The 27,847-nt window shown below is 45.5% G+C and overlaps 1 protein-coding gene across 1 annotated transcript in view; it reads left to right on the forward strand.

The window, feature by feature from the left end:
- The first annotated feature begins 2,846 nt into the window (after window positions 1-2,846).
- Window positions 2,847-27,847, forward strand: part of Myo1e (myosin IE) — a 197,393-nt gene continuing 172,392 nt past the window's right edge. Inside the window, exon 1 of the mRNA XM_027411241.2 lies at window positions 2,847-3,211. Coding sequence (XP_027267042.1) covers window positions 3,209-3,211 — 3 coding nt within the window. The 5' untranslated portion in view covers window positions 2,847-3,208. The remainder of the gene's footprint in view (window positions 3,212-27,847) is intronic.

The raw sequence follows: 27,847 nt of genomic DNA on the forward strand, positions 1-27,847 counted from the left end.
GTTGTCCTGGAACTAGCTCTTGTAGACCAGGCTGGCCTCGAACTCACAGAGCTTTGCCTGCCTCTGCCTCCCGAGTGCTGGGATTAAAGGCATGCTCCACCAACGCCTGGCCAGGTGGCAGTTTTTAATATATCCTAAATTAGTAGACTACTGATAAGTTTTGCCCCAGTATCAATACAGGAGAATTTTGGGGTTCAAAAACAGCCTGGGCTATACAGAGATCTTATTGAGAGAGAGAAAGTGGGGGGGAGAGGATTGATTTTCAGCATCCTACTGTACTCGGCCCACAGGCAGGATAGTATCTTAAACATGTGTCATTGTTTTGGACCTAAAACCTGATGTTCCTTGTGCTGTTTGTAAGCTCAGCTTTCCCCTTTGGCAATCTCTGTTCCTGAGTTCTTAAAATGCCTTATAGAACTTGAAGGAGGCACACCCCTGTGACATAAGGAAGCAGGTCTGGGCACACAGAGGTCATACCTGGTGTGTCAAGTCTTGGTAGGCTCTGAGCTGTTTCCTGTCGACGTCATCCTGAGCGTGTGGCCATTCCTTGTGCAAACCTTCTGTCACTCCCTCTTCTTTTCATTTTCACTTCTAATTAATTTGTTTGGTTTTGTCTCAATAGGTCTCACTCCCACCCAGGCTGACCTGGACCTCCTGGGCTGAAGCAATCCTCCTGCCTCAGCTTCCAGAATATTTGGGACTACAGGTGTGAACCACTATCCCCTGCTCTTGTTTTGTATGTGTATGTGGGGGTGGGCATGTGGATATGCATGTAGAAGCCAGAGCCATTTACTCTTTTTTTTTTTTAAAGATTTTATTTTATTTATTATGTATACAACATTCTGCTTCCATGTATATCTGCACACCAGAAGAGGGCACCGGGTCTCATAGAGAATGGTTGTGAGCCACCATGTGGTTGCTGGGACTTGAACTCGGGACCTTTTGGAAGAGCAGTCAGTGCTCTTAACCTCCAAGCCATCTCTCCAGCCCTCTTTTTTTTTTTAAGATTTAAATTACTTTATTTTATTGTTCTGTGTAGGATTGTTTTGACTGCATGGATATATGTGTGTCACATGCACACAGTGCTCCAAAAGAAAGGTCAGAAGAGGTTGTCAAATGTCCTGGGACCAGTGTTACAATGGTTTTGAGCCACCACATGGGTCCTTTGGAAAATCAGCCAGTGATCTTAACCACTGAGCCATCCCTTTAGCATCCCCCCCCCCTTGCCTGTTTTTAAAATTTTTTTCTGAGATAGTCTTTTTCATTGGCCTGGAACTCATCGAGTAGGCTAGGATGTCTGGCCAATGAGCCAAACACGTTTTGGCCTCCCCAGCATCCCAGGACACCTTGCTTTTTTTCTTTTTCTTTTTCTTTTTTTTTTTTTTACATTGGTTTTAGGGATCTAACTCAGGTCCTCACACTGGCAAAGTAGGTAGGTCCTCCAACTCCAGGTGATCCACTCCCAACTATTGCCTGTTCTTAGGCCAAACCATAAAGCCAGCAAAGTCTGGGGTAGCTGTGCCTCTAGCGTCTGGATTATCTCCTATGGAAGGAATTCAATACTTTGCTGCCCTAACAGTGGGAATAGTTAACAAAGTTTCAAACAACAGGAGTATCTTTCAAATTGGTGTGAGATAGCTCAGTGGATAACGGCACTTGCTGGCTTGCTGCCGAGCCTGACCACCTGAGTTCAATCCCTGGGACCCACATGGAGAAGGGGAGAATCAGCTCTCACAAGTTATTCTATGAATACCACACACGTTCAGAGGCATGTGTGCACCCCTTTATCTTAAGAATTGATGTAATGATGTAATTCGCATGCCCTAAGATTCTTGCGTTAAAATGTATACTCCAATAGTTTTGGGTATAGTCACAGTTTTCCCACCATCATTAGTACCTCTGGAGTATCTTTGGACCACCTCTTCCCCAGACAAAGCTCCTTTGTTCCTTGAGCAGTCACTCCACACTCCATCCTCCCCCCCACAAGAAGCCAAGATCTGCTACTCTGCAGTGCTCCCCACCTACAACTGTCACACACATGGAATTGTGCTTTGTGAACTTTGGCCCTGACCTTTCACATAAGTGGCTTTCCCAGGTCCTTCTCTCTAGCAGGGTGTATCAGCATTTGCTCCCTTTCCTGGCTTGATCATAGTCCTCTGTAGGTATGCACTACTTTAAAACAAACAAACAGCAAAACCCTTCCTAGCCAAGATGATTTTTACTATCGCAACTCTGGGGTCCTAGATTCGTATGAAGGGTGACGATCAAATCTCAAGATTTTCTGTGCCCTGGAATTTACAGGCTTTTCTTTCTCGGACACTGGGAACGCAGACCCGTGGTGGCTCTGAGAGTTTACTTCCTCAGCTCACCCCTACACAAGGCACCAGGCTCCCTAATCCCGTTTAGGAATCTGCGTCCCCTTCTCTCTCCAGGCTACCTGGTTTCCTGAAACCGGACACCGCAGAGGACAGAGCTCTTTCTATTCTTGTTTCCCAAGGAAATTAATTCAGGTATAAAGGACGGGTGGAGGAAATACTTTCGACTTTCCTTAGAATCCAGAAAGGGAAAAAAAAAAAAAAAAAAAAAAAAAAAAAAAAAAGGGATTGCTTGGCTCGACGCAATTCTTTAAAAAAAAAAAAAAAAATTCAAAAAAAATCGAAACACTCCTCGCTAACTAAGTAAAGGGAGACACGACACCAGACACGTTTTTCTGTTGATCCAGAGTCCTTTGGAAACTTGTAGTTCCACGCTTGTTGGTTATCTCGGCTTCCCCGAGGAGTGACGCTGCGAAAACAAACTCTGATTGGTCAGGTCTGTGCTGAATTCTCCATTTATGGACAGATTGCCCGGCCCGAGCACAGGCTGAGCCAGAGAAGAGTTTGGATTAAGTGTTAGGAGAAAGACGGTCCAGGCAGGGCAGCTGGACAGGCAGTCCGGCGGAGCGCATCGGGTGCATCTCTAGACAGTTGGGGATCGTCAGATCCGAGTGCGCACCAGATTTGCTAAGTCTTGCCTCACCTAACGTCTTGGATCCCGCCTGGATGGAGTCCCATCTGGGTTTCCATTGGCTCCTGTGAGTGCTTGGGTGTCTGGAGCTTGTTTTTTGGCCAAGGGAACCAACTTTTGAAGTTCGCCCAGGAGACCGCGTTCCAGTCCCAGTGTCCAGGCAGCCGGACCCGGCGGAGGCGTGACTGCGGCGGGAGTCACCATGGTGAGTTGGCTGCGCCGCGTCCCAGGACGCCTGACCCTGGGATGGGGCAGGAAGCCCCGGAGCGCCGGCACCTACCTTGGGCAAGCTGCCCAGGCAGGGGGTGGAGAAGGTGGACCCGGGAGTGTGCACTTCTGAAACGCCGATTTCCTGCTGTTTGCTGTAAACCGGGTCTTGGCCGGGAAGAGCGACCGAGGCGGGCAAAGAAAACTCAGAAGTGGCTTTCTGCGCCGGCAAAGTTTTGGTGGCAATGTTGCTGTGGCTGCCAGCTGTCGGAAGCCAGGGCGTGAGCACATCTGTTTTCACCGACACAGCCATGGGACCGGGGACCCTTTTCTCCTTCAGGGAAGGTGGGGGACACGCTTGTGTCCCTCGGGCCCCCCTCCCCTGGGCGGGCACCAGCCTGAGTTCCCTGGCAGGCTGATCCTGCAGCTGTCCCCCTGGCATCAGGGAGGACTCGGGCAGTCCCGCCTGCACTGGTGATGGGCCGCGCGCTGCACAAAGGCAGGCGGGGGCACCAGGTACGGCGGAGCACCTGGCAGTGGCCGGGACTGCAGGGACCCTGTGACGATGGCGCACAGCGGCAGCCACACTGGCCGGGAGCCCAGACCCGTAGGGTCCTTGTGTGGGGTAAACACCTCCAGCCTCGGGCCCCACCCGGTGCCCAGCTCGAGAGGACCTCCACTCTGCTTCACACACCACAAGTCCCCGAGAGCGTCCCTGGTTTTGTTCTTTCACGCTTCGCATTTGGGGAAGTGTATGGCACGGGCTGCCTCTCTAACTTTAACTTTGAGATTTTTGTCGCTACCCGGAGGAGTCCCCAGCCCAGCCACTCTCCTCTCTCAGTTCCAATAACCTTAGCCACATCCCCTGGGCTTTGCTGTGGTGTAGTTTTACTTCAGAAGGACAAAAGCATAGATTGTATTTTGGAGAGATTGCCAGTTCACGAGGACCAAAAGAAGAAAAAAAAGAAAACTTTTATTTTTAAACTTGAAGTTCTAAAAGTCTTCAAAGTTTCCACACTTGCTTCTCGGTGGAGGAACTTGTCCTCCTGGCTTTGTCGTTGTTTACTGGCCATGAGGGTGAAGCTTACTAAAAAAGATGCCTAGCATAGCTCTCGCTTGGGAAATCTGTATCCCAGATCCCAGCGCCAAGCATCCGAGGCACAGGCTGGGCAGAGCCCACATGTAGTGTGTACACGGCCCCTGCCCCTTCGCTGTTAATTCAAAAGGACGATTTAAAACAAACGAAACCTTTAAAAGGCATCCTGGCCACAAGCTTTTACTTTTTACATAGTTCAAAAATTATGTCACCTTTGTCCCCCAGAGAGAATACTTCATTTATAAATATGCTTCCTCCTTCAGTTTTGAGGTTTCAGAAGTCAGTCTATGCTCACAGTGTACCCTGAGCTACGGTTGGGTGGAGTTTCGAGGGCCTCTGACCACTTGAACTTGAGCAGTGTGATAATCCTTGTGCCTAAGAATTGCTGTAATTACTTTCCATGGTTCAATATTTCTAAAAAAAAAAAAAAAATCAATGTGTTTATGTCAAGGACTGAAAAGAATTTTACTGAATTTAACTGTGTAAGTAGTACCATGAGGAAATGAACTTTCCTGTGTTAAACTCACTTTTTCTTGCCGGGTAGACCCAAAATTAGCCTGCGATGCCTTTTTCAGAGATGTGGGAAACACACTCAGTTTGGCTCCTTACAGTTGGTGTAGCTGGTTGATCAATCGGATGTGGAGGAGGTGTGTCTTAGTGTCCCTTTCATGCCTGTGTAGACAGGGTGGCTCTTGGCCATCAGCACAGATGGGTATGTTGTGGGCCACTAGGAGGCTATCTATGTATCAGATATGGATGCCGGGGCCACAATTCACTGGCCAGAAAAGTTGAAACAGCTGGCCGTCCTGAAATAGATGTGTCATGGACAGAACTCTGAGGAATTGCTTCTTACTTGACTTGAAAGTGTGAGTGGGCCTATCAACTGGGTGAAGTTGCCTGAGGGACAGAGTACCCACACCTCAGATAGGATCCCAGTGAGAACACTTAATGTTTACCTAAGAAGTCTTAGGCTGAATGGAACTTCTGTGTTCTGCATCTGTCTGGGCCTGCCTAGTTGAATCCCTCAGCCGCTTAGGACAGGAAGGGATGGGCCATTACCCTTAGTGGGTGTGGCCAAGAATTAGCACCAAGCACAGGCCCTTGGCCAGGCCGCAGGAAGAACACCTGTACTGTGAACTCTCCCGTGTGCTTGTGTGATGGCTACTCTTGATTGGCAAGCCGGTGGGATTTAGGGTCTTCACAGAATGAGACCTCAGGGCATGTCTGAGAGTTTCCAGCTTAGGTTACTAGAAGCTAGAAGACCCATTCTTTACATGGTGGCACTGTTGCATGGGCTGGGGTCCCAGGCGGAATAAAAAGGAAAATGGGAACTGAGCACCAGCTGTGTGTGACTCTCTCTGCTTCCTGCCTGTGGGTACAAAGTGACTGCTGCCATGCTTCTTCCACCTTGATTGGACTATATGCCCTCCAAAGGTCGGCTTAGACAAACCTTTCCGAGAGTTACTTTTGTCAGGGAAATTTGTCACAATAAGAAAAGTTGCTAATTGTGTGTGGGGGAGGGTCTCAAATTAGATGATCTATACCTGAGGCTCTATGACTTACTCAGTTGTGACTCATGATGAAAATTCACTTCAGACTCATGAATACAATGTATAGTTCACTTATCCCTCATGAATATTAACTACAGGACACTAACTCATCTGGGGAAACCCAGACTGTATTACCAGGCCACAGTTATCATTACCCTTTTCATTAGGAGGCTTGAAGAGGTGGAAAAAAAAAAAAACCAAAACCCATCTCCATACGTCATCATATCTGAGTGAGTTTGGTGAGAAGAGTCTACAAAGAACCTGTTGGCTCTAATACATAGCAGTGTATGGCTAAGGCTTCCTTCATGGACTCTGGCTTCATAGTCTGTGACAGGATAGTTCTGTTGGTGGCCGTGGTCTAACTGGGTGATAGACTAAAACCTCTGTATGTGAGGCTGCTTTCTGTTTTATCCCAGAAAGTGTGATTTACAGGGTTTCTGTGAAGAGAATATGCAGAGATGCTTGAGCGAATCTCTCTTGGCCATTGTCTTTGCAAGTGTCTAACTATATTCCCTTTCTCTACTGCTTATTATTCCTGACTCACTAGCAGGTATAGCACACACAAACACAGCTCTGATTATTTTTTTTAGTTAATCATTTTAGTTATTTATTTATATTTTAAAAAAAAGAAAGAAAGAAAGAAAAGAAAAGCTGGTTCTGAATGCTTCTACCTTGGGGTGAGTGCGGTGGGCCAGCCTAGGGTTTCCTCTCTTGGAAGAGAAGTTTAGTTGGGCATTAGATGGATAGGTGAGGCATGGGAAGGTGAAGTCCATCCTACCTCTATCTGTGCTGAGGACTCCACTGGTAAGAGCTCCCGTGACTCTGAAGGCCAAGACACAATCTGTCGTTGGAGAATAAACAAGGAACACATGTCCCATGGTTACACTGGCCATATTACCAGGCTATCTTGTTGTAGACAAGTGGCGATCTAGATCTCCTGCTGGCACTGCTCATTTTTAAGTACCCTGATGTCACTGAAAGGCCAGTCGTGCTTATCTGTGGGTCATCTGCTTGCAGCTGCTGCAAGCTCGGTGTGGTGTCCTGTGAACCACAACACTTCCTCCATCTATTTGCTAGCCAGAAGGTCTGAACGGCAGCTGCACACCCAACAATGATGTCAGTGTTGTGTATCCACACCTTCTCCTGGGGCCTCGATAGAGAGGGCGGTGGCCTGGGTTTTTTGTACCTGAGGAATCTGGTGGCTTAAACAGGGAAAACCCCTGTGCAGCTGCTAGTCGGAGCTGTCAGAGCATGAGTGGAGATGGCTTGTGAGTGGCAAGGCTGCACGCACTTTCAGCTCCTCTGGTTGCTCTTCACCCTCTCTTTCGGTAGAATGCCCCAAGGGTGCACAACACCTCTTACTCCTTGCCCTTTTCAAAGCACAGGGACTTGAGGTGGATTTCTGACAGATTCCTCTGCTCCTGGTGTGTCATGAAGTCACATGAGACTACAGACCAAGCAGTGATTCCCATCTACTGGTGGGAAAGGACAAGGGTTCCACTGCTTGCTTCACTGCTTCAACACACACACACACACACACACACACACACACACACACACACACACACACACACACACACAGTCTTACTGTGTAGCTCAGGCTGGTCTCCAGCTACCGTATTCCTGCCTTAGCTTCCCAGCAGCTGGCATGGCCGAGGTTCACAATTGTCCTAATGCTGTGACCCTTTAATACAGTTCCTCATGTTGTGGTGACCCCCAACCATAAAATTATTTTCATTGCTACTTCATAACTGCAATTTTGCTATTCTTATGGATCATAATGTAAATATTTTTGGAGATAGATGTTTGTCAGAGGGGTCATGACCCACTGACAAACCACTATAACCACTATAGTTAGTATAGGCATGTGCCACACTTGGCTATAACATGCAGAAATATTTTGAAATCTCTAGACAATTGTAATATACTCTGGACCTCACAGTGGGATATGTAGGTACATTCAGTCATGCTTTGCCAGATTTGAATTTGAGGAATTTATATGTATTGTATATTAATTTGTTATTACATAAGATACAAATATATACAATATTTAATATATATTAAAAGGTGTTTTGCCTGCTGTATGTCTGTGTGCCATGTACATGACCATGTACATGCTTGATGCCTCAGGAGGCAAGCAGAGAACATCAGAGGCTTTGGAACTGGAGTTACAGATGGTTGTGATCTGTACTATGTGGATGATGAGATTCGAACCTGCGTCCTCTATAAGAACAACCAATGCTTTTAACTGCTGAGCCATCTCTCCAGACCCATTATTTGCACATATATATATGTGTGTGTGTGTGTGTGTGTGTGTGTGTGTATCCATATTTAACAAAGATACAACAACTTATATTTTTACCATTATGTGATTAAATTTTTCTGAATAGTATTTTCTTTTCTTTCCTTTGTTTTGTTTTTGTTTTTTTTCTAGACAGGGTCTTACTATGTAGCTCTGGCTGTCCCTTTCCTGGAATTTACTTTGTAGCCCAAGCTGGCCTCAAACTCACAGAGTTCCGCCTGCCCCTGCCTCCTGAGTGCTGGGATTAAAGGTGTGGCCACCACTACCTGGCTGATTTTAGTTTCAGTTTATTATTTTTGCAGTGCTGAGGATCCTTCCACCATATACAAGATGAGCGCAGTATCTCCCAACCACATCCCCAGACTCTGATATTTTTATTTCACACTTTGCTTGGACTTGACATTTACCGAGCAAATAAGAGGTTAAAGGTTAAATGCCAATGGTATTAAAAATAAACATCTTAGCCCTGTAAGTTCATTCTGTAATAATAGCAAGCAAATCATGTTCTGAATTTTGTACTTCAGAATTTATTTTGGCATAGTCAACAGCTTTTTGGTCATCTTAGCAGAATTTTTTTTAAATATATTTTTGACAGTTATATTAAGTCAAGCAGAATTTTCAAATCCTTTCCTAAAATAACAGCATTGGCTTTGACAAGCCAGAGGCTGTCTGTCTACACAGACTTGGCCTTCACTCCTGAGGTCCCTCGTGGAGAACACCAGTATTGTCATCATTTAAAGTTTTGTTTTGTAATTTTCCTCCTTACACTTGTTTCTCTTTGTGTGTACATGTATCTGTAGAGGTTGAAAGGCAACTTGCAGGAGTCAGTTCTTTCTTTCTATCATATGGGTCCTGGAGATCAAACTCGGGTTGTCAGGTTTGGCAGTAAGTGCCCTTGCCCTTTGAGCATCTTGCCAGCCCTCCAAGTACTTTTGAATGGTCATTTATGAGCTTCAGAAGAAAGGCCACTTTTAATAAAAAACTTCCTTTCTGACCTAAAATACTAGTGGCCATGTGACTGCCCTCTTTCTCACAGGGCTCTGTACCTGGTCCCTTCTCCTGTCTCTATTCTGCCCCTGAGGAGGGGACACCCACCCTACTGTGGGTGTGCAGTTTTATATAGAGCAGGTGTGGAGGTGGAGTGAGGTAGGTCCCTCTCCCTAGGAATTGAGTATGAGAGCAGTGTGAAGGCAGCCCATGATCTCTTGGGTATTTAGAATTCTGATGTGTGTTCACATTCATTTAAGTGTACGGTGCCTTCTGGAACACCCCAAAAGAATTTAAGATTTCTGTCTTAAACCTTTATGGAGAGAGGGGGCCTGGGGAGATGACTCAGTAAATAGGAGTTTGCCATGCAGGCATCAAGACTTGAGTTCAGCTCCCCTGCACCCATGTAAAAGCCCGGTATGGCAGCACTGAGGTATGGGAGCAGGTCTTAGGGGCTCACTGGCTGGCTAGTTTAGCTGAAACATGAAACTCCAATTTGAGTGAAAGACCATGTCTCAAAAAATAAGGTGGAGTGACTAAAATCTCCCTACATCCATTTCTGGCCTCTACATGTGCCCACATGATGCACACATGCATAACACACACACACACACACACACAGAGAGAGAGAGAGAGAGAGAGAGAGAGAGAGAGAGAGAGAGAGAGAGAGAGAGATTGAGAGAGGGGGGAAACAAACAAAAAACAAAGGATCCCAAGCTTTCATAGAGAGTAGTCTCAGGCTGTGATGCAGCTCAGTCAGCAGAATGCTTGCCTGGCATACATGGAGCCCTGCATTGGATTCTCAACACACATATACCTGGTGTGTTAGTGCACCCCTATAATCCCAGAATTCAGATGGTGGGTGGAGGTGGTGATACAGTTCTACAGAGCCTCAGGAGTCCAGGGCTCATCTTTGGCTATCGAGCGAGTTTGAGGCCAATCTGGAATACACAAAAACCTCAATTTCAAAGAGCAAGGAGCAGGGTCAGGGGAGGAGAGTCGTCTTCCAGTTTAATGACTTCTGAAGGCACTGGATTTTGCTGAGCTGTGGCACAGTTCAGATTTTCTGATCTCAGTCTAAGAAGGGGGTGGATTGGAATCTTATTTTCTCAAAAGTCTAGACACGACACAGATAGTTTTGTTTCTGAGCCCTTTCAAGAAGGCTTGCTTGAAGATGAAAGTGTGTTATTTTTGATTCATTGCCTCTTAAACTGTAAAAGATTGTAAGAAATAAAGTCTGAAGCATTCACCCATAATACCATTGCCTGCAAAACGGTAATTATTTTATGTCTTTGGGTTTTCTTCCAGTCTATTCCAACACACACTGTTTTTATGCCATTGTAATTAAGAAGCAAATATATCACCCTTGCTCTGTATTTTTTCCCCATTGATTTTATAAATCTTTCAACTTGGTAGACATATTCATGGTCTTTGCTGGTGGAGTAATACTTCCAAGTAGCCTGACAGCCAAACTTAAGTCATAACTGTAGAAAAATTTCCCCCAGAAGTATGTACATGGAGAAGTTGCCCTGACACTCACTACAACTGTCATTGTAATAGGCTGCTCATCTTTCTGTGACACTGAAGATGGGGAGCCCCCTTTTTGGTGTACAGTTGGAACAAGCTTGGGGTATACTCTCATATCCCTAGGTTCTGACCTCCAAATGTGTGTTGATGACGGGAAAGCTCAAACCTATGTCCCCCAATCCTGCCACCATCTACAGAGTGGTACAAGATAAGACTTTCTATTTCTTCTGCAAGTCTCAGCTGAGTGGTGCCTTAAACATAGCTTTGGGGTAGTGGCGGAGGAGCTGAGATCCAGAGGTGATTTAAGGCTTAGGGAGAATGGAGAGAAGCTGAGTCCCTCAGATGAAATTCTTACTGATTCTGCAGGCCCTACAAGCAATGAAGGATGATGGTGGTTTGCCTGGTCATGGCTGTCATTGGTGTCAAGGTCTCCTGCCCCAGCTACCAGGTCCTGTGGCCTTCCCCATAGCTGAAAAGGAACTTGTGACCCTTGACCCTTGACTTAGAGAAGGTCCTGGTCAGGGGACTCACTTGAGGACTGAGTTGTTGCCACTCCCTCACTGTCTGAACAAATACCTACTAGGTTCAAGGATGCAGGGACAGGCATCTGGGAGAATAGCCAGAATCCCTCTGCATTTTGTGGCATCCCAGGTACCTTATTCCAAGGTCCAGGTTCTGTCTGCTTTACCATGTTGGTACCCGATAGCTGGTACCTGTTGCTGGTGTTGCTTGGAGCCCTTTATCTTCCTCTTAGCCTCTGGAGACTCCTCTATGATAGTAGAGAGTAGGCAGAAGGCCAGCCAGGGCAGCGTGGCAGCGGGATTGCCTTTGAGTTTGGGTTCTCCAGCAGGCTTTGTTCTCTCAGTCTCCCCACCAAAGCTGCCCCCTCCCTGTCTTAATGTTCCTGTTTCTGCCCCTGCTTTAAAGACAGTCTGTGTAGCAGCCACCACAGCAAGGCTGAGTTCCCTCAGGTTCTTCCACTGCCAGCCTGGTCCGGTTTTCTAGCACATTCATGTGGTTCCTTGTGTCCTCTTTCTCGCTCTCTGGATCTTCCACTCCAGGAGCTGGCTTGTGAGTTCATCCTGGCTCCCTGGTAATAGTCTGTTTCTTCAAGGTCTAGAAAGTGGTCTCTGCCAGGGAGTAGGTGCACTAGATAGTCTGTTAGTTCTGTACCACATCCTTGAGGGTCCCCAGCTTCTTCCCTGACAGATGGACTTTCCATGTGCCTTACACCTCTTGTTGGAGGGGACCACCAGTTATACCAGATACTGACCCACCTTTTTTTGTTTATTTGTTTAAGTCAGGGTTTCTCTTTGTAGCTTTGTAGACCAGGCTGGCCTAGAACTCAAGAGCTCAGCCTGCCTCTGCCTCCTGAATCCTGGAATTAAAGGCAGGTGCCACTCCCGCCTGGCTTGGCCCATCTTTTTGATAGTCTGGGCTTGGAAATCTTCAGGAGTCAGGTCTAATGACAAATATTTGTTTAAAGTTTCTTCCTTTCATTATCTTTATCTCCTATTCATCTCAAACGCCCCAGAGAGCTGGTCCAGCTCGTTACTGACCCAGTTTTTCTGGCAATACTCTGCACTTCCGGTGATGTCACTTCCTTCAACCTTTAATCATTGGCTGGAGCAAAGGCTCGCCTTCTTTATTGGTTACAACCTGCCTCACCACTTACATTCTATGTCCTTTTGCCTTCCCTCCCAGGTGGTAGCCTTCATGTTATAAAATAAGGTTTCTGGAGCGTGAAGGTTGTGTGTGGGGGTATCTAGATGGGGAGAAATTAAGGTGGCACCCTCAGGAAATCAGCAGCAGTATTAAAATTGCAACAGCAGACATGGTTGGTAGTCATTATGTGCCGTGCTCCTTTTCTGACTTACCAAATATGTTTCAAGTGTCTGCCTTAAGTCCACCTTCTGGGAGGAACTACAGGACTCACATAGCCCTAATATTTTATTTGTTTTATATTTAAAGAGAGATAGAACGTAAATGTGGTTAAATGGCATTAATTTTAGGCAGCATTACATAGGTTATTTCTTTGTTATTCTCTGTTTTAACATCTTTTTCCAATTAAGAAAAAATGCATACAAACACATACATACAATTCTTTGTATAATTTTCGGAGCAGCAGAAAACTGAAAACCACACAAAATCATTCATAGAGTTGTAGCAAATGTTATTTTCAAGATGGATATTAAGATAAATGGTCAGTTTTGGACTTCCATTAGGTTATTTTAATTACTTGACATAAGATGATGGCAAGAGTAGGTCCCCCATGAGTGTCACCCAGGGCACATGTACTATGCCTGTTGCTCAGTACTCCAACTTATCATTCCTTAGTCGTCATTCCTTGCTTCAGGTGTATGTATATGTTCTTGATAGAACAACTCATTCCAGATGATGTGATTGAAATAATAAGCCTGTATTATTTCTCAGGACCCTGTGTATGAGCTGCCAGTTCCCATCTAGGCTTTCCTGACTCTTGTGATCAGCTGATGGCTTGGCTGGGAATGCGTGATCCAGGACGATGTCACTCACCTGCCTTACCAGGTGGCCCACTTCCAGCCACGCCAGTGGAGATGCCACAATACACTGGGCTTGGCTTGTTTACGTAGTAGTGGTCATACCACAGCATTACCAAGAATAGCAAGAAGCATAAATGCCAATACATAAAAATTTCCTAAATTTTGTTTGCATCGTATTTACTGTTGTCCTCACTGGCCAAAGCAAGTCACATGTTTACGTCAAGAATCAGTGGGAGAATGCACTACCTAAGGGCTGAGGTATAGTGTCCCCTCCCCCATCTTTCCTTAATTGACTGAATTATGTGGGGGCAGGAATAATCCTGGAAGCTGTGCCTTTTGAACTTCTGTGTCTGACAGATACTCCAGCATGGTTCCTGACACATCCTCAGCTGATTTTTCCAAGGCAGGAAGACAATTAGAGACCTTTCAGTCTCCTTCCAAAATTAAAAAAGAAAAGGTCAAAGCGATAGTTAACAACAAAAAGAAAAAGTATTTTCTATTCACTGAAGGAAACTCTGTGAAAATAACAAGCATGTAACTTGAGCCCAAACTTAGAGTACCCTGAGTCATGCCAAGCCAGACAGGCCAACTAACTGTCCTTCTGGACTAAAGACTGGAACTCATTGCCCTTTCAAGGTGGAGACAAGACTTCTCGCTGCCTAACGCTGCCTTTCCAGCCAGCACTGAGCTGTCCATGTGGAGAAAAATAGTCCTCACACAGACAAAAATGCATATTTTCCTTGGCTGGAAAGCATGTCTCTGGACTATAAGATGATTCTCAAAATAACCTGTGTCACTTCCATATCATGTGAGCCACGGAGTATGCCATCTGCAGGCTCCTATATAACACGAGAAGTTATAAGATTATTTTTGTTCAGAGGACTTCAAAAAACCATTAGTCTACAACTCTCTCCATGGTTTCCTTTTCTCTCTGTGTTCCTCTCCTTTCCTCTCTCCTTCTTTCCTCTCTCTCCCTGTATTTTATTTCTTTAAATATTTTTTGAGACAGAGTCTCACTTTGTAGCCCAGGCTGGCCTCCAACTCGCAATTCCTGCCTCCATCCCCGAGTGCCAGAATTACTAGTACTGTAGGCATGTGCTTCGCCACACCCAGTTCTTTTATTTAGAACTCCACCAGGGAAAAGAAAATAGCTTACAATAACTCCTGACCCATCTTTCTCTGCTCTCACCTTCCTCTGTCATAGCTAGCACAACATTGCATACTTATTCTATTGGGTTTTAAGCCAAGCAAGACTTGGCACTTGGTGCTCCTTGGCCTGGAAGAAGGGGTGTGTCCCAGACAATCAGAGCTGGTCGATTCCCTTTGACTTGTAAGTGGAGAGCCCTTGTTTTATAGAACTGTGTAGACATCTCTGGTCACTAAGGAGTCTTCCCAAAGTGTGGCCCAGTGTCATTCACAGGGCGTCTGGCAGTAATCCCTTGGCATTTACTATCATGATGTATAGGACAGGGTGTCTTCCTGACTCTCCAGTCTTAGCTTCAGTCAGGCACTGCATTTAGGTGTAAACAGTAGGGAGAGAGTTTGTAGTTCTTAGCTTCTTCATTCCTCCTCATCTGTACCAGCATCAGTTGTGAAAAGAATGCTTAATTCTATGAGAGATCGGATGACCTGAAATATAGAATGTCAAATTGGAAATGTACTGGAAGTTGGTGTGGGGCCATAGCTCCAATGGTAAGAGTGAGGAGCTGCATTCAAATCCCTAGGACCCAGGTGCAAAACCAAGTGTGTGCCTGTAACTCCAACACTGTGTGGGGGTGGATGGAGGAAGATCCCCAGAGCTCCCTGGATACCAGCCTAGCTCCAAATCCAATAAGAGGCCTTGTCTTAGGGGAATTAGGCAACAATAGAGCACAACACCTGATGTCTTCCTCCGGACATGTGCATTATGTGTGTGCAAGCTCACACATACACACATTCACACACACACACACACACACACACACACACACACACACACACGAGACAGAAAGAGAGAGCTATATAGAAACGATTATAGAGGAGTCTATGAAATCTGTTAATATTTACATTTTTTCCTAGAAAAAAGATCCATAAATCCTCAAAATTACCTCCCCAAGTAACCCTCTGATACCCACATAATTTTAAGTGGCCTGTCCTCCACCCCTAGGTCACTTAGCAACTTAATAACAGAGTTGACCCTGGAACCCAAGTGTTCTGACTCACAGTCTAGGCCCATTTTAAACTTGCTGTGACTGGAAATGCTTGGAAATAAAGCAGAGTAAAGATTAGGGAGAAGGAAAGTTGAAAGTAAGCATTAAGTTAAATCAACTTATTTATTTATGGCTTTCTGAGACAGGGTTTCTCTGTGTAACAGCCCTAGCTGTTCTGGAACTAGCTCTATAGACCAGGCTGGCCTCAAACTCAGAGAGATCCGCCTGTCTCTACCTCCCAAGTGCTGGGATTAAAGGTGTGAACCACTGCTGCTTGGCTAGTTAAACTAACTTTGGGGGGCCAGTGAGAAGGGAGTAAAGACACTTGTCATCAAGCCTGACAACTTAGGTCTGACCCTGGCATCCACATGGAGAGAGGACCTTCTCTTGATCCCTGGCATCCACATGGAGAGAGAACCTTCTCTTGCTAGTGTCCTCTGACCTCCACACACCAATCGTGGTGTACACGACAGACACACACACACACACACACACACACACACACACACACACACACACACACACCACATACAATAAATAAAAGTAATCTTTTTTTTTTTTTTCCAAGACAGGGTTTCTCTGTGTAGCCCTGGCTGTCCTGGAACTCTCTGTAGACCAGGCTGACCTTGAACTCAGAGATCTGCCTGCTTCTGCCTCCTGAGTGCTGGGAATAAAGGTGTGGGCCATTGCCACCACCACCACCACCACCACCACCTGGTAAAAGTAACAATTGAAAAAAACAAATAAAAGACTTTCTGTAAGACCCTGAGAAACATTAAACTAGTAAGGTTAGTGAATGCATGCAGGAATTAGGAGCTGTTTCCTGACTGACCTGAAACAGAGTCACAGCCCCCACCCCACACTCAGGTTTAATAGTCTCCTGTTAAAAATACATCAAATACAAATTGGACCTTATGCAAATAGAATTCCTGTTATTACTCTGGTAGAGAATTCATGGATATTAATTATAAAATGAATGCTTACCTAAGAAGGAGGTTGGTAGGCTCTAGTTACTGGACTCTGAGACAGGTTTCTGCACTTTGTTTCTTTACTGAGAGGTGAAGGCAGGGGTACAGAAAGGCTGAGCTAGTCTCTTCCTTCCAGGTCTTTCACCTGTGCCCACTCTGTCACACCAACCACACCCTCCCAGGAGTGTCCCTTCTTGCCCCACAAAGCCTCTTGCCTGTTGTTTTAGTTTGCTTTCTATTACTCTGATTAAAAACAAACAAACAAAAAACAGTGACCAAAAGAAACTTGGGGAAGAAAGAGTTTACTTTATCTTACAGCTAGCCCACAGTCTATCACTGGGGTAGATCTGAGCAGGAACTCAAGGCAAGAACTGAAACAGAGGCCACTGGCTATTAGCTCACTCCCCATGGCCTGCTCAGCCTGCTTTCTTACCTAACCTAGGACCACCTGCCCAGGGGTGGCGGCACCTACTATGAGCTGGGTCCCCTCACATTGATTATTTATCAAGAAAATATCCCCCACAGACTTGCCTACAGACCAGTCTGATGGAGGCGTCTTCTCAACTGAAGTTCCTTCTTCCTAAATGATCCTGGCTTGGGTCAAGTTGACAAACAAAAACCAAAAAACCTAACCAGTCCACCAGTCTTCCAAGGCTAGGTAAGATGGAGCCTGAGAAGTCTGAGAAGCCTACACTCTGCACCTGCTCAGAGAGAGAAAACAAGACAAAGACCATCAGAACAAGAGGCGCCCTCTCCTCCCACCTCTGCAACTTTTGTCCTCCTCTGCCCAGCCCTGTTTAGCACTTCTCTAAGCATTGTGTGCTCTGAGACAATGGGACACTTGTCCTCCTTGTCTGAGGCTGTAAATCCGATCAGCAGCACCCTGTGGCAGTGGTGTTTAAGAGTCAGTTGGCAAAGGTGCCTCTGGATCCTGCAGTCGGATTCCATCACAGTTGCTCTGTCTCCTCAGGGTTCCTCAGTCTGTCCTTGGCTTTTGTTACCTGCGGATGGTCTGCCTAGTGGAACCATGTGACATCCCCACTTCCCGGATTCGATGTTGTTTACAATTAATTACCTTTTCTCTAGGTAGGACTTTCTCTCTCTTCCTCCTCCAGCTAACAGTCTAGTTCTCTTTTGAAGCTAGCCCTGATTCCAGCTTTTTTAATCTCACAGTTGCAAGTTATTGCTTTTCAAATTTTTTCTCACTCTCTCTGCAAAGGTCATACAGCTCTGCCGTTTTAGCTTCTCTTCTGATCAATTACGTTTCATGGTGACTTCTTTCTCATTTAGTTTCGCATCCAGCCTGTCCTCCCAAGTCCGTTCTGACTATGTGATGTTTTGTGAAATGCTATACTAGTTATGATCCCGTTTTAAAATTTAATGGGAAGGCTGGGAAGCCAGCTGTCTGTAGATTGCTTGCCTCAAAACCATGAGGACCTGAGTTCCATTTCCAGAACTCACATTGAAAAAAGAAAAAAAAAAAAAAGAGAGAGAAAAAAGAGGGGGAGGGGACTAGAGAGAGAGGTGGCTCAGTAGTTAAAAGCACTGACTGCTCTTCCAGAGGACCGGGATTCAATTCTCAGTACCCACATAGCAGCTTACAACTGTCTCTAGCTCCTGTTCCAAGGGATCCAATGCCCTCCTACGGACATTCATGTAGACAAAACATCAGTATACAGAAAATAAAAATAAATAAATATTAAAAAAAGAACTATGTCTGATGGTGTGTTTTAGGAATCTCATAGAGAGGAGGCAGAGAGGGTTGGATCCCTGGGGCTTGCTGGCCCAAAATACCTAGCCTACTTGATGACCTCCAAGCCAAGGAGAGATCTTGTCTCAAAGAGCAAGGTAGACAGCTCTCGGGGAACAACATCCAAGGGTGACGCTTTTCCCACAGACACACACAAATTAAAAGCAGAAACTTAATGGGGGAAATGCTTGTATTTCTCTGGAAGTAGAAACAGTCTTTTAAAAGTGCACCTTTTATCTTTGTCTTGAAAGACAAAAGTAGGGCGTGGAATTGTCAACACAGTGAAGTGCTCTTAAAACCCACTGCAGGAAACCACTGCTAAGCTTCTTTAGCTGAGGGTTCGGAAGAGGAGTGAAGCTGTGGAAGGGCCCTGTGACTCAAATGTCTGAGCCTTTCATTTTGGTGGGAATGCTACAGTTGTCTGAGCTGATGTAGTGAGACCCTGTTTAAAAACAAAAGCCAACCGAGCAACCAACCAAGCAAGCTGGAGAGAAAGCTCCGTGGCGAAGAGAACTTGAGTTCAAATCCCCAGCAGACCCTCCCACCCCTCACACCCCGTGAAAGTTGGGCAAGGCCTTGTGTGCCTGTTATCAGTGTTGGAGGACAGAGACAAACAGATCACTGATAGGCCAGCTTAGACAAAACAGTGAGCTTCAGGTTTGGGAGAGATCCTGTTTCAGAATAAGAAGGGAGGGAGCAAAAGAGCAAGAGACCCCACATCTGACCTCCACATGGCCACACACACACACCTGAACACACTCACCTGCACATATATTGCCTACAAGAGTTGGGGATGTTATGCAGTAGAACAATTGTCTGGCACATATAAGGCACTGGCTTCTGTCACCAGCACTGAAGAAAAACAATATCAGGGCCTGGTGCTGTGGTATACGCTTTTAATCCCAGCACTCAGGAGGCAGAGGCAGGCAGATCTCTGTGAGTTTGGGGTCAGCCTGGTCTACAGAGTGAGTTCCAGTACGGCAGAGACCCTGTCTCAAAAACAAAACAAAACAAAACCCAAACCCACAAAAGCATAAAAATAAGCAAACAAACAAAAAAGAAAACACCAAGAAGTAAGCAGGCCTGATGGCACATCATGTGGGCTTTTGTGTAAGTAGCTAGAAGATGTGGTGGTTTACTGGAGGGCAGCTTGGATGCTTAAAATTTCTAGATAATCCAAAGACTGGCCACGTCTATCAAGTACCAAAATGGGCAAATTTGCATCTTTGGGGCTTTTTGTAATAAGTGTTTTCCATGCTCAGATTCTAAGATCCTACAAAAGTGCCAAAGAAATAGTCCCCAACCTTGTGTTAGGAGTGAACTGGGGAGTGGTCCAGGCCACCTGTGGACCTGGAGGCTGTAAAGATGTCTGGTCCCCAGGCACACAATTTGTAGAGAGGAATTTTGGATGGCCTGTAGACAGACAGGAATGAAGGGGACCTTCTGCCAGTGGGAGGTTTTCAAATCATTGGATCATTGGCTACTGTCTGCTGTTCTTCGAACTCACGAAGAAGACATTTTCATGCTTGTGGCTGGGTTTGGTTTTCCATCACAAACCTTGGCCTTAGCAAGGGGGGGGGGCAATTTAACTGAACTGAGCTCTAACTGAACTGAGCCAGACTGTTTTTCCCCACAGTGCAGAAGACCCTCAGCCCCTCCAATACAACTCACTTGCATAATTCTCTTCGGTGAATGAATGATTGATGACAGCCAGTGAGTGGGCCAAAGTAGACAACTGATTGTAAACTGGAAATGTTTTCAAAGATTAAAAATACCGTGCCCCCCCATCCACCCCACCCCCACCCCCGCAGATAAAACCATACTTGGGTTTCCTCTCTAGTCTGCTTTTATTAATAGAACAGGATATTAGCCAGTGTGGCTGCTGAAGGACGCCAGAAGGGCCCAAAAGGTTTTTTGCATCTAATTCTTGTCTCTTCATTTCCAATCCTTCCTTGGGGAGACTAAGTTCTTGCTCAAGGCCACACAACCAGTCCCAACTTGTCACTCCGGGGTAGTGCTGCTCTTTGCTAGGAGAAATGAAAACAAAATTCTACTAAGGTTCTTTCCACTCAGTTCTCATTACTGCAGGTCAGGGTCCAGTCTGGTGTGGAGTTGGGCAGCCTCTGCTCACTCTGAACTTGAATCCTGAACTGGGGGAGTGGTCTGGCTGTTTCTGTAGGTCTGAAAAATGGCAACCTGGTTAAGAGGATGGGACGGCTGTGGAGGGTTGTGGAGACCGTCAGGCTGTGAGATTGCTGTGGTCTGTGTCTGTTCTGGTTTAAAGTGGGAGAGAGGGAGTTTACTGCCTTTGTTTGCCCTGCAGTTAACAGGTGCTTAGTAGGGTTGTTTTTTGCCACCTGCTAAAGCCTCAGAGTCTCCTTGGAGGCCTGCTGATGGCTTAATTGTTTTGTTTATTGTGCTGGGTGCAAATTCCAGTAGGTTCATCTGCATCTCAGGAACGCTGCCTGGCCTCTTGACACTTCCTTTGGCTTCAAATGGCTCTTAATGTTTTCTCTTAAGGGTTTTGCCCTTCGTATTAGGTTTGACTTTCTCTCAATAGAGATGTTGCTGAATCATGCAGAAAGCGACTCAGTTTTAAAAGCAAAGCAACTGTCTACACTCTGTCTCCATTACCTTGGAACCTGAAGCTTGAATTCACATACTTTAAGTTTTGGGGGTTAGAAGATTGATGTGTACAAAAGAATGGTAATATTTAGTTACCCAGGTTAAAACAAAACAAAAACAAAAAAACTACAGGGTCACAGTCAATGTGGTTACAATATATGTAGTGAGAGTTTCCTACTTACCTGTGATAATGAATCTTTATTATCCACATTTAAGGTGATTCCATGTGGTAAGTGCATTTTTGTTTGCTTGTTTCTTGTTTTTCTGGTTTTTTGAGACAGCATCTCACCGTGTAGCTCTTTGGCTGTCCTGGAACTCACTCTGTAGACCAGGCTGGCCTTGAACTCAGAGATCCACTAGCCTCTGACTCCCTAGTGCTAGGATTAAAGCCGTGGGCCACCACTGTCAGGCTCAATAAGGGCATTTTTATAATTTCTATATGAATAAAGCATTTTAGATAAAAGGACTTGGTGATATACTGAGTTCTTTATCAGGGTGGAGTTTGGCATTTGGGAAGAGGAAGTGAGGCTAACCAGGGTTAAATTCATTGATGGTGCTCCAGTCTAGGTGTGCTGGCCTTCTTAGGGAAGAAAGGCTTCCTCTTCCTGAACACTGGACTTGGAGAGTTCTTAAGCTAGGAAATCATGGGGTGGGTCTTAATGTTATAAATCACTGGAACAAACACAGGATAAGGCTATTTCTGGAAGTGTTTGCAACTATGCAGGCTTATGGGGCTATAGCTCTTCGTGGCTGCTCCCTTGTCCAGGGTTTTCTGTTCTCAGTCATTTCCACTGGAGACTTCAGAACCTTCCAGGAGCTGTGTGTACTGCAGAAAAGAGATTGGGCTGGGGTGATGGCCCCATGGATGAAGAGCTTGCTTTGTAAGCAATGGGGACCTGAGTTCAGATCCCTAGAGTCTGAATTCTGGATGCAGTGGCACACATCTATAACCCCAGTGATCCTACAGAGAGATGTGTGGAAGGGGAGGTGAAGACAGGGGAACGCCTGGAAGTTTGTGGGCCAGCTAGCAAAAGACCCTGTCTCAAACAAGGTGGAAGGACAGGCCAGACACTTGTCAGGTGATCCTCTGATCTGTACAGGTCCACTGTGGCACATGAATGCCCACACTCCACAGACACAAGTGGAAACACACACACACACACACACACACACACACACACACACACACCATGTCAAAGACAGACAGACAGAGAGAGAGAGAGAGAGAGAGAGAGAGAGAGAGAGAGAGAGAGAGAGAGACTCTGCCCTTGGTACTGTTAGTGAGAGCCAGCCTGTGCTGCCTAACGTTGGTGTATCCATTGAAGTTGATATGATGGTTAGTTTTGTAGATTTACAGAAGAGGAGGCAAATGAAACAAATACCCTACTTGACGTCACCCATCGGTGACATGGCACAAGAGGGATACAGATTCTGCGTTAGTTTTGGAGGGGTGCCCTCTGTTCCCAGAAGCACACATGAGCAAGCTTTGGGCTGAGGGACCAGTAGCATCGTTACACAAGAAACATTATACACTCAGAACTTCCAGCTCCCACCCAGACATATGGATTTGGAATCTGCATTTTAACTGGGACCCTAAGGGAGTGCCTGGGAACACTGTAGCTGAGAAAGGCAATGTGGGTCTGATCATGTCTCCAGAGGAAATCCAGTTTTTGCTATCTAGGATGGCATTTCCAAGGACAGGATGTAGGGGTATCTCAAACCTTCAGAAGCCTAGCTAACCAAAAGCCTTATCCCGCTCACTTAACATCCAAGAGCAGTTCTGGGGGGGGGGGGCATTGAGGGAGTGCTTTTCTCCTAGACTCAGCTTCTTTTATTAGATGTCAGAGTGGTTTGCCCATAGCACACCAGGAGACTCTTTAGCTCAGAATATCCTTTCTGTGGCGCAGCTGATTCCAGCTTTGGTACCATGACCAGAGGTGCTGAACTGGCCTGTCAAATCTTCTAGAACCAGTGAGCCGGTCAGCAGGTCTGCAGCCAAGCCTGATAATTGGAATTTGATGCCCAGGACCCACATAAGAGAGAGAACCTTCCACTGTGTATTAGAGAGCTTAGCCAACTTTTCTCTCTGCCTTCGCACATCCCTGCATCCTCCTGTACATCCCAAGCCACTTGAGCCTATTAATTTTTTTTTTCTTTTTTTAAAAAATTATCTTTTAAAGATTTAAAAAAAATAATTGTATGTGTATGAGTGTTGATGTGCATGTGTGCCTGGTGCCCAAGGAGGCACAAAAGGGTGTTGATTCCCCAGATTATAGATGGTTATGGGAGGCAGAGGCAGGAGGATCTCCAAGAGTTCAAGGTTAGCCAGGACTACACTGTGAGAGCCTGTCTCGAAACAAAACAAATCCACAAACAAACAGCAAGGTGTGACATCAGTCGCCTTGCCTACTTACAGAGTTCCCAGGCTGTGAAGACATCTGTCTTTAAAAGAGGTAGTTAGGACCTGAGGTTGGCCTCTGACTTCCACATGCGTAAGTACAGCAGCACTCCACATACACAGCCTTCCCAGTCAAGTGCACTAACAGGGTACACATGCATTAATGGGGGCTGAGGGGGGCTGAGGGTGTAGCTGAGAGGCAGAACACGAGCTTCATGGGTGAGGCCCTGGATTCAATCTCCTGCATGGGTGTGTGTGGGGGGCATTTGCTTCCTCTGACCACCCGTACTTTCTAGTAATTCTGTCATATGAAAGCTACAGAGGGAATCCTGACTTCTATGTCCTGCCAATAGCTTGCATTAACAGCCTCTCGAAAACACTGGGTGAGTGAATGAAGTGATTTTCACATCTGTCCTTCGTAGTTCAGATAAGAGCACAGCCCTAGGTCATTTTCCATGGACTTTCCTTTTCTTACCATTTATCTGAATTCCTAGAAGGCTAGCTACAGGCTCATTTCCAGAAATGCTTTTTTTTCCCCCTTTCTTCAAGACAGTTTCCCTGTGTAGCCCTGGCTGCCCTAGAACTCTTTCTGTAGATAAGGCTGCCCTAGAATTCTTTCTGAGATCCACCTGCCTTTGCCTCCCAAGTGCTGGGAATAAAGGCCTGCGCCACCATCATCGGCTGCAGTATTTTTCATAGTTGTGTGTGTATAAATGATGTTTGTGTGCACCCAGGCATGCCACAGCCTACATTTAGAGGTCAGAGGATCGCTTGTGGAATTGGTTTTCTCCTTCTACCCTGTGTATCCTACAATGGATTCGGGTCACCTAGGTTTGTGTGACGAGCACTTTGACTCACTGAGCCAGCCATTAGCACATTCTCTTTGAAAGGGTTTCACTTGCCTAGTCAGGAAATAACTTCAAAACTGGAAGTAGTTAAGTCAGGTTAGAAACACTTCAAGAAAACTGAAGCATCTATCGCTGATCTTGGCTGAGGTGAGAAGCGACTTCCATCCACTCCTTCACCTATTGGAGACCCTCCATCTTTTTCTTCAGCTTTCCCACATCCCTGCACTCCAACACCCCTCCCTGATCCCCCTCAGTGCCGTGTTGGCTATTAAGGTTGGACCTTTTGTTTTTTGTTTTGTTTTGAAACTAAGCCTTGGCTATCTCAGCTTGTTCTCCAACTTACTAAGTAGCCGAGGGCAGGCCTAGAACTCCTGATTCTCTCCCATGAGCCGGGATCACAGATTTCTACTACCATGTCCCAACCCTAAGGTTAGTTGTAATTATTTTCTTTCCTGACACAGTTGGTTCCCAAGAGTGGAAGTGAAGCATCTGGTCCCTCTGGGTGTTGCTGTTTTGGGTGTCTGGGAGTTTAATCCAGGGCTAGCAGGCACTCTATCATTGAGATACATCCTCACCCCCCCTCCATGCTTTTTGAGTGATAACTGTTCAAAACTTTGAAATCGTATCTTCATCTTTTTCATTCTTTTTGGAACTCCCAAATCTGGACTTCTGGAAGGAAGATCACACTGAATAAAAGTTAATGAAACCATGACTCAGTGTGTCCTCCAGCTAGGTTGTAAAGGTTAGTCAGACAGCAGTGTTGGATCTGCACCACCCTGAGGCGAGGGAGGGGGTGGGGCAGGAGCCTGGTGGCTAGAGAGGAAGGCTCTCTCCACCCCCATTGTTTTCTATATGATTTGACTACAATTTCATTTTTTATAAAGTTATCCAGAAGCCAGGTGTAGTGAAGCACGCCTTTAATCTCAGCACTTTCAAGGCAGAGGCAGGCAGACCTCTGGGAGTTCTAGGGCAGCCTGGTCTTTATATTCCATTCCAGGACATCCAGGGCTATGTGAAATCCTCTCTCCAACAAACAAAACAAAACAAACAAATAAATGCCTAGTCCTCATAGTGAGTTCCATGGCTATGTGAGACCTGCCTCCAAAAAACAAACAAATAATAAAATGCAGGAAGTCAGTAGCTTGTATAAGTAGTGACAATATAAATGTTAATAATAACGATTATAGATACTCAGATCTTCTCAGAGCACATCAAGTTCCCAGTGTAATCAAGCTTCGTATTGGTGTCACCCCCTTCCATCCCCCTTTTCTCTTTTCTGACTTCCTCACCTACCCCCAGAATGGAGGCAAGAATTGCCACTATCATTACCTCATTAGCTTTTTTATAGCTATTTTACTGAAGGTCCGGTGGACTGAACTTCAGGGGAACTCTGCCATTTCTCTCTAGTTTTTTTTTTTTTTTTTTCAGATTGTCTCTGAAAGGGTTTCACGTTGCCTGTTAAGGGAATACTTTCCAATTGGAGGCCAAGGGAGTCATCTTAGAAATGATTCAAGAAACTGAACGCTCTCTTTAACCAGCCAGGTCACACAGTTTCTCGTTGGCTTGCGGTGAGATGAACGTTCCAAATAGATGGGCTTTTACCCTCCTGTACATGGAAGGTGCCCTGCGGGGGTGGAGGAAACTTACCCTTTCTGCCTTTAGCTCTGGGCTGGATGAAACACACAGCCTTGGCTAGAAGCATGCTTAGCAGGGGATTAAGTCCACTTCAGTCACACTGGGACAAAAATCTCTTGTTAATTAGGAAATTATAAGCATAAGCAAAAGCCAGGTGTGGCAGTGCACACCTATAATCCCAGCATCAGGGAAGACAGAGGCAGGAGGATCGCTAAGAGTCTGAGGTTACCAAGTGAGTTCTTGGCCCAGTGTAGGGCTATGAATGATTCAACAAAACCAAAAATTAAAAATTGAAAAAAAAAAGTTACAAACATAATATCAGAAGCATATGCATATCCTTATATATTTAGATCTGAAGTTACAGGAGGTAAACAAAATAATCACCAAGTAATTATTAATACTAACAAGGGTTTAAATCATCCTCTCCCTCACTTCTGCCTGGGTATCTCTCACGCCCACATCTTTGGTAAGTTTCTAACTAGTTCCTCACATTCCCAAGTCTTCCCAGAGAGATGCCTTCCTCATTTGTACCATGGTACTTACCTCACTTGAGCTGGTCCTGTACCACATATCATAGTTGACCTTTGGTTGCAACCATACACTTTTATATCATTAGGAAGTTGAGGTACAGAGAGCAGTGGTCTCTGTACAGCTTGGAGTCACCTGTGGAGCTCTTACATCATCTGAGACCAGGGGTGGGATGCAGACATAGCTGTGTGACTTTTAGAAGCTTCTTGGATGCTTCCTAAAAGTAGTCAAGGTTGAAAGCCACAGTTGGTGGATATTTAAGAATTATAGAGTTGGGCCTGTAGCTTGGTTGATCGAGTGCTTGTCCCTCATATGTGAAGTCCTGACTGATTTCCCAACATCAAATAAGCTAAGTGTGGTGATACATAACTATAATTCCAGCATTCTGGAGTGTAGAGCATAAATTCAAGGTCATCCTCCAATATAATTAAGGGTTTACCTAGGCTACATGAGACTCACTGTCTATCTATCTTTATCTATCTATCTATCTATTTTCTATCTACTGTCTGTCTGTCTGTCTGTCTGTTTCTGTGCTGTGATTTGGTTGAACACCAAACGCAAGCTGATCAGGCTGCATATTTACCAACTGCAGTAAGCTCAATAGCAGGAGGCTTTTTTGGGGTTTCATTGTGTGTTTTGTTTTTGGAAAGTGCTTATTAAATACACTAACTTCTGTAAAACGTGGACTCATTCTGAGGGGATGACAGGTGAACCTTTGGCCAACCTCGGGCGCCTTCAGCAATAGAGATGGTGGCCACCCAGTCCCCTGGTCCCCTCTCCACTTTGGAGCTGTGCCTTACACTGGAAACATGAACTTTGGTGGTGGCTCGGAAGCACCTGAGCAATTTGGGGATGTGACACAAGCCTGCTTTTCACAGGAGTTCCAAGTAATTCAGGTGGGAAAACGGATACCCAGGACCATGCTTTATAGCTCTGTTGTTCGGAATTTGTATCCTAGGCAGTGAGCTGTGGTTCAGATTTTCCTGAAGTGTTTTTCTTATCCCCCAAATTACATGTATATGTATATGTTATTGTCCCCCTGGGCTGGAGATGGAGCTTGGGGCCTCGTATTCACTGGACTACAAGCTCTCTACCTCTGAGCCACACATGCACCCTAACCTTTGCCCTCTCCTTTTTTATGATTTTCCTCCTTTGCAACCCTCTGCAGTTCTGCACTTTGCTTCAGATTCCTTTTCAGATTTACATTCTTCAGCTGCCTTTCCGGTCAATCACTTGGTGCCACTCCCTGGCTGTTTGGAGGAGGCCGTGGTCAGAGGCCTGACTGCTTCACACCCTGCAGCTTCTAAAGTCCACTCCTCCTACAGAGAAGTGGCTCCTGTCCCCTGGGCTTTAGGGAATTAAGTAACCTCCCTCTTCTTTGATGTCTCCTCCCCTCCCCTTCATAAAAAGTTATGAATTTTAGAGACTTTCTTTCTAAATAAATTATTTCACAAGCTGTGTAATACTTTATCATCCATATGAAAATAGAGTTGAATTTTACTTATTCAATTATTCAGTTTTCATACCAAAATCTCAGCATGTACCCCAGGCTGACTTCAATTAAAGATCTTTCTGTCTCTGCATCCTAAATGCTGGGATTATACAAATAGGGTTTTTGTTTGTTTGTTTGTTTGTTTGACACATATATGCAGCCCTGGTTGACCTAGTATTCACTCTGTAGACCAGGCTGGCCTCAAAACCACAGAGAT

The sequence above is a fragment of the Cricetulus griseus genome, chromosome 4 (assembly GCF_003668045.3).
Source record: "Cricetulus griseus strain 17A/GY chromosome 4, alternate assembly CriGri-PICRH-1.0, whole genome shotgun sequence".
Lineage (NCBI taxonomy): Eukaryota > Metazoa > Chordata > Mammalia > Rodentia > Cricetidae > Cricetulus > Cricetulus griseus.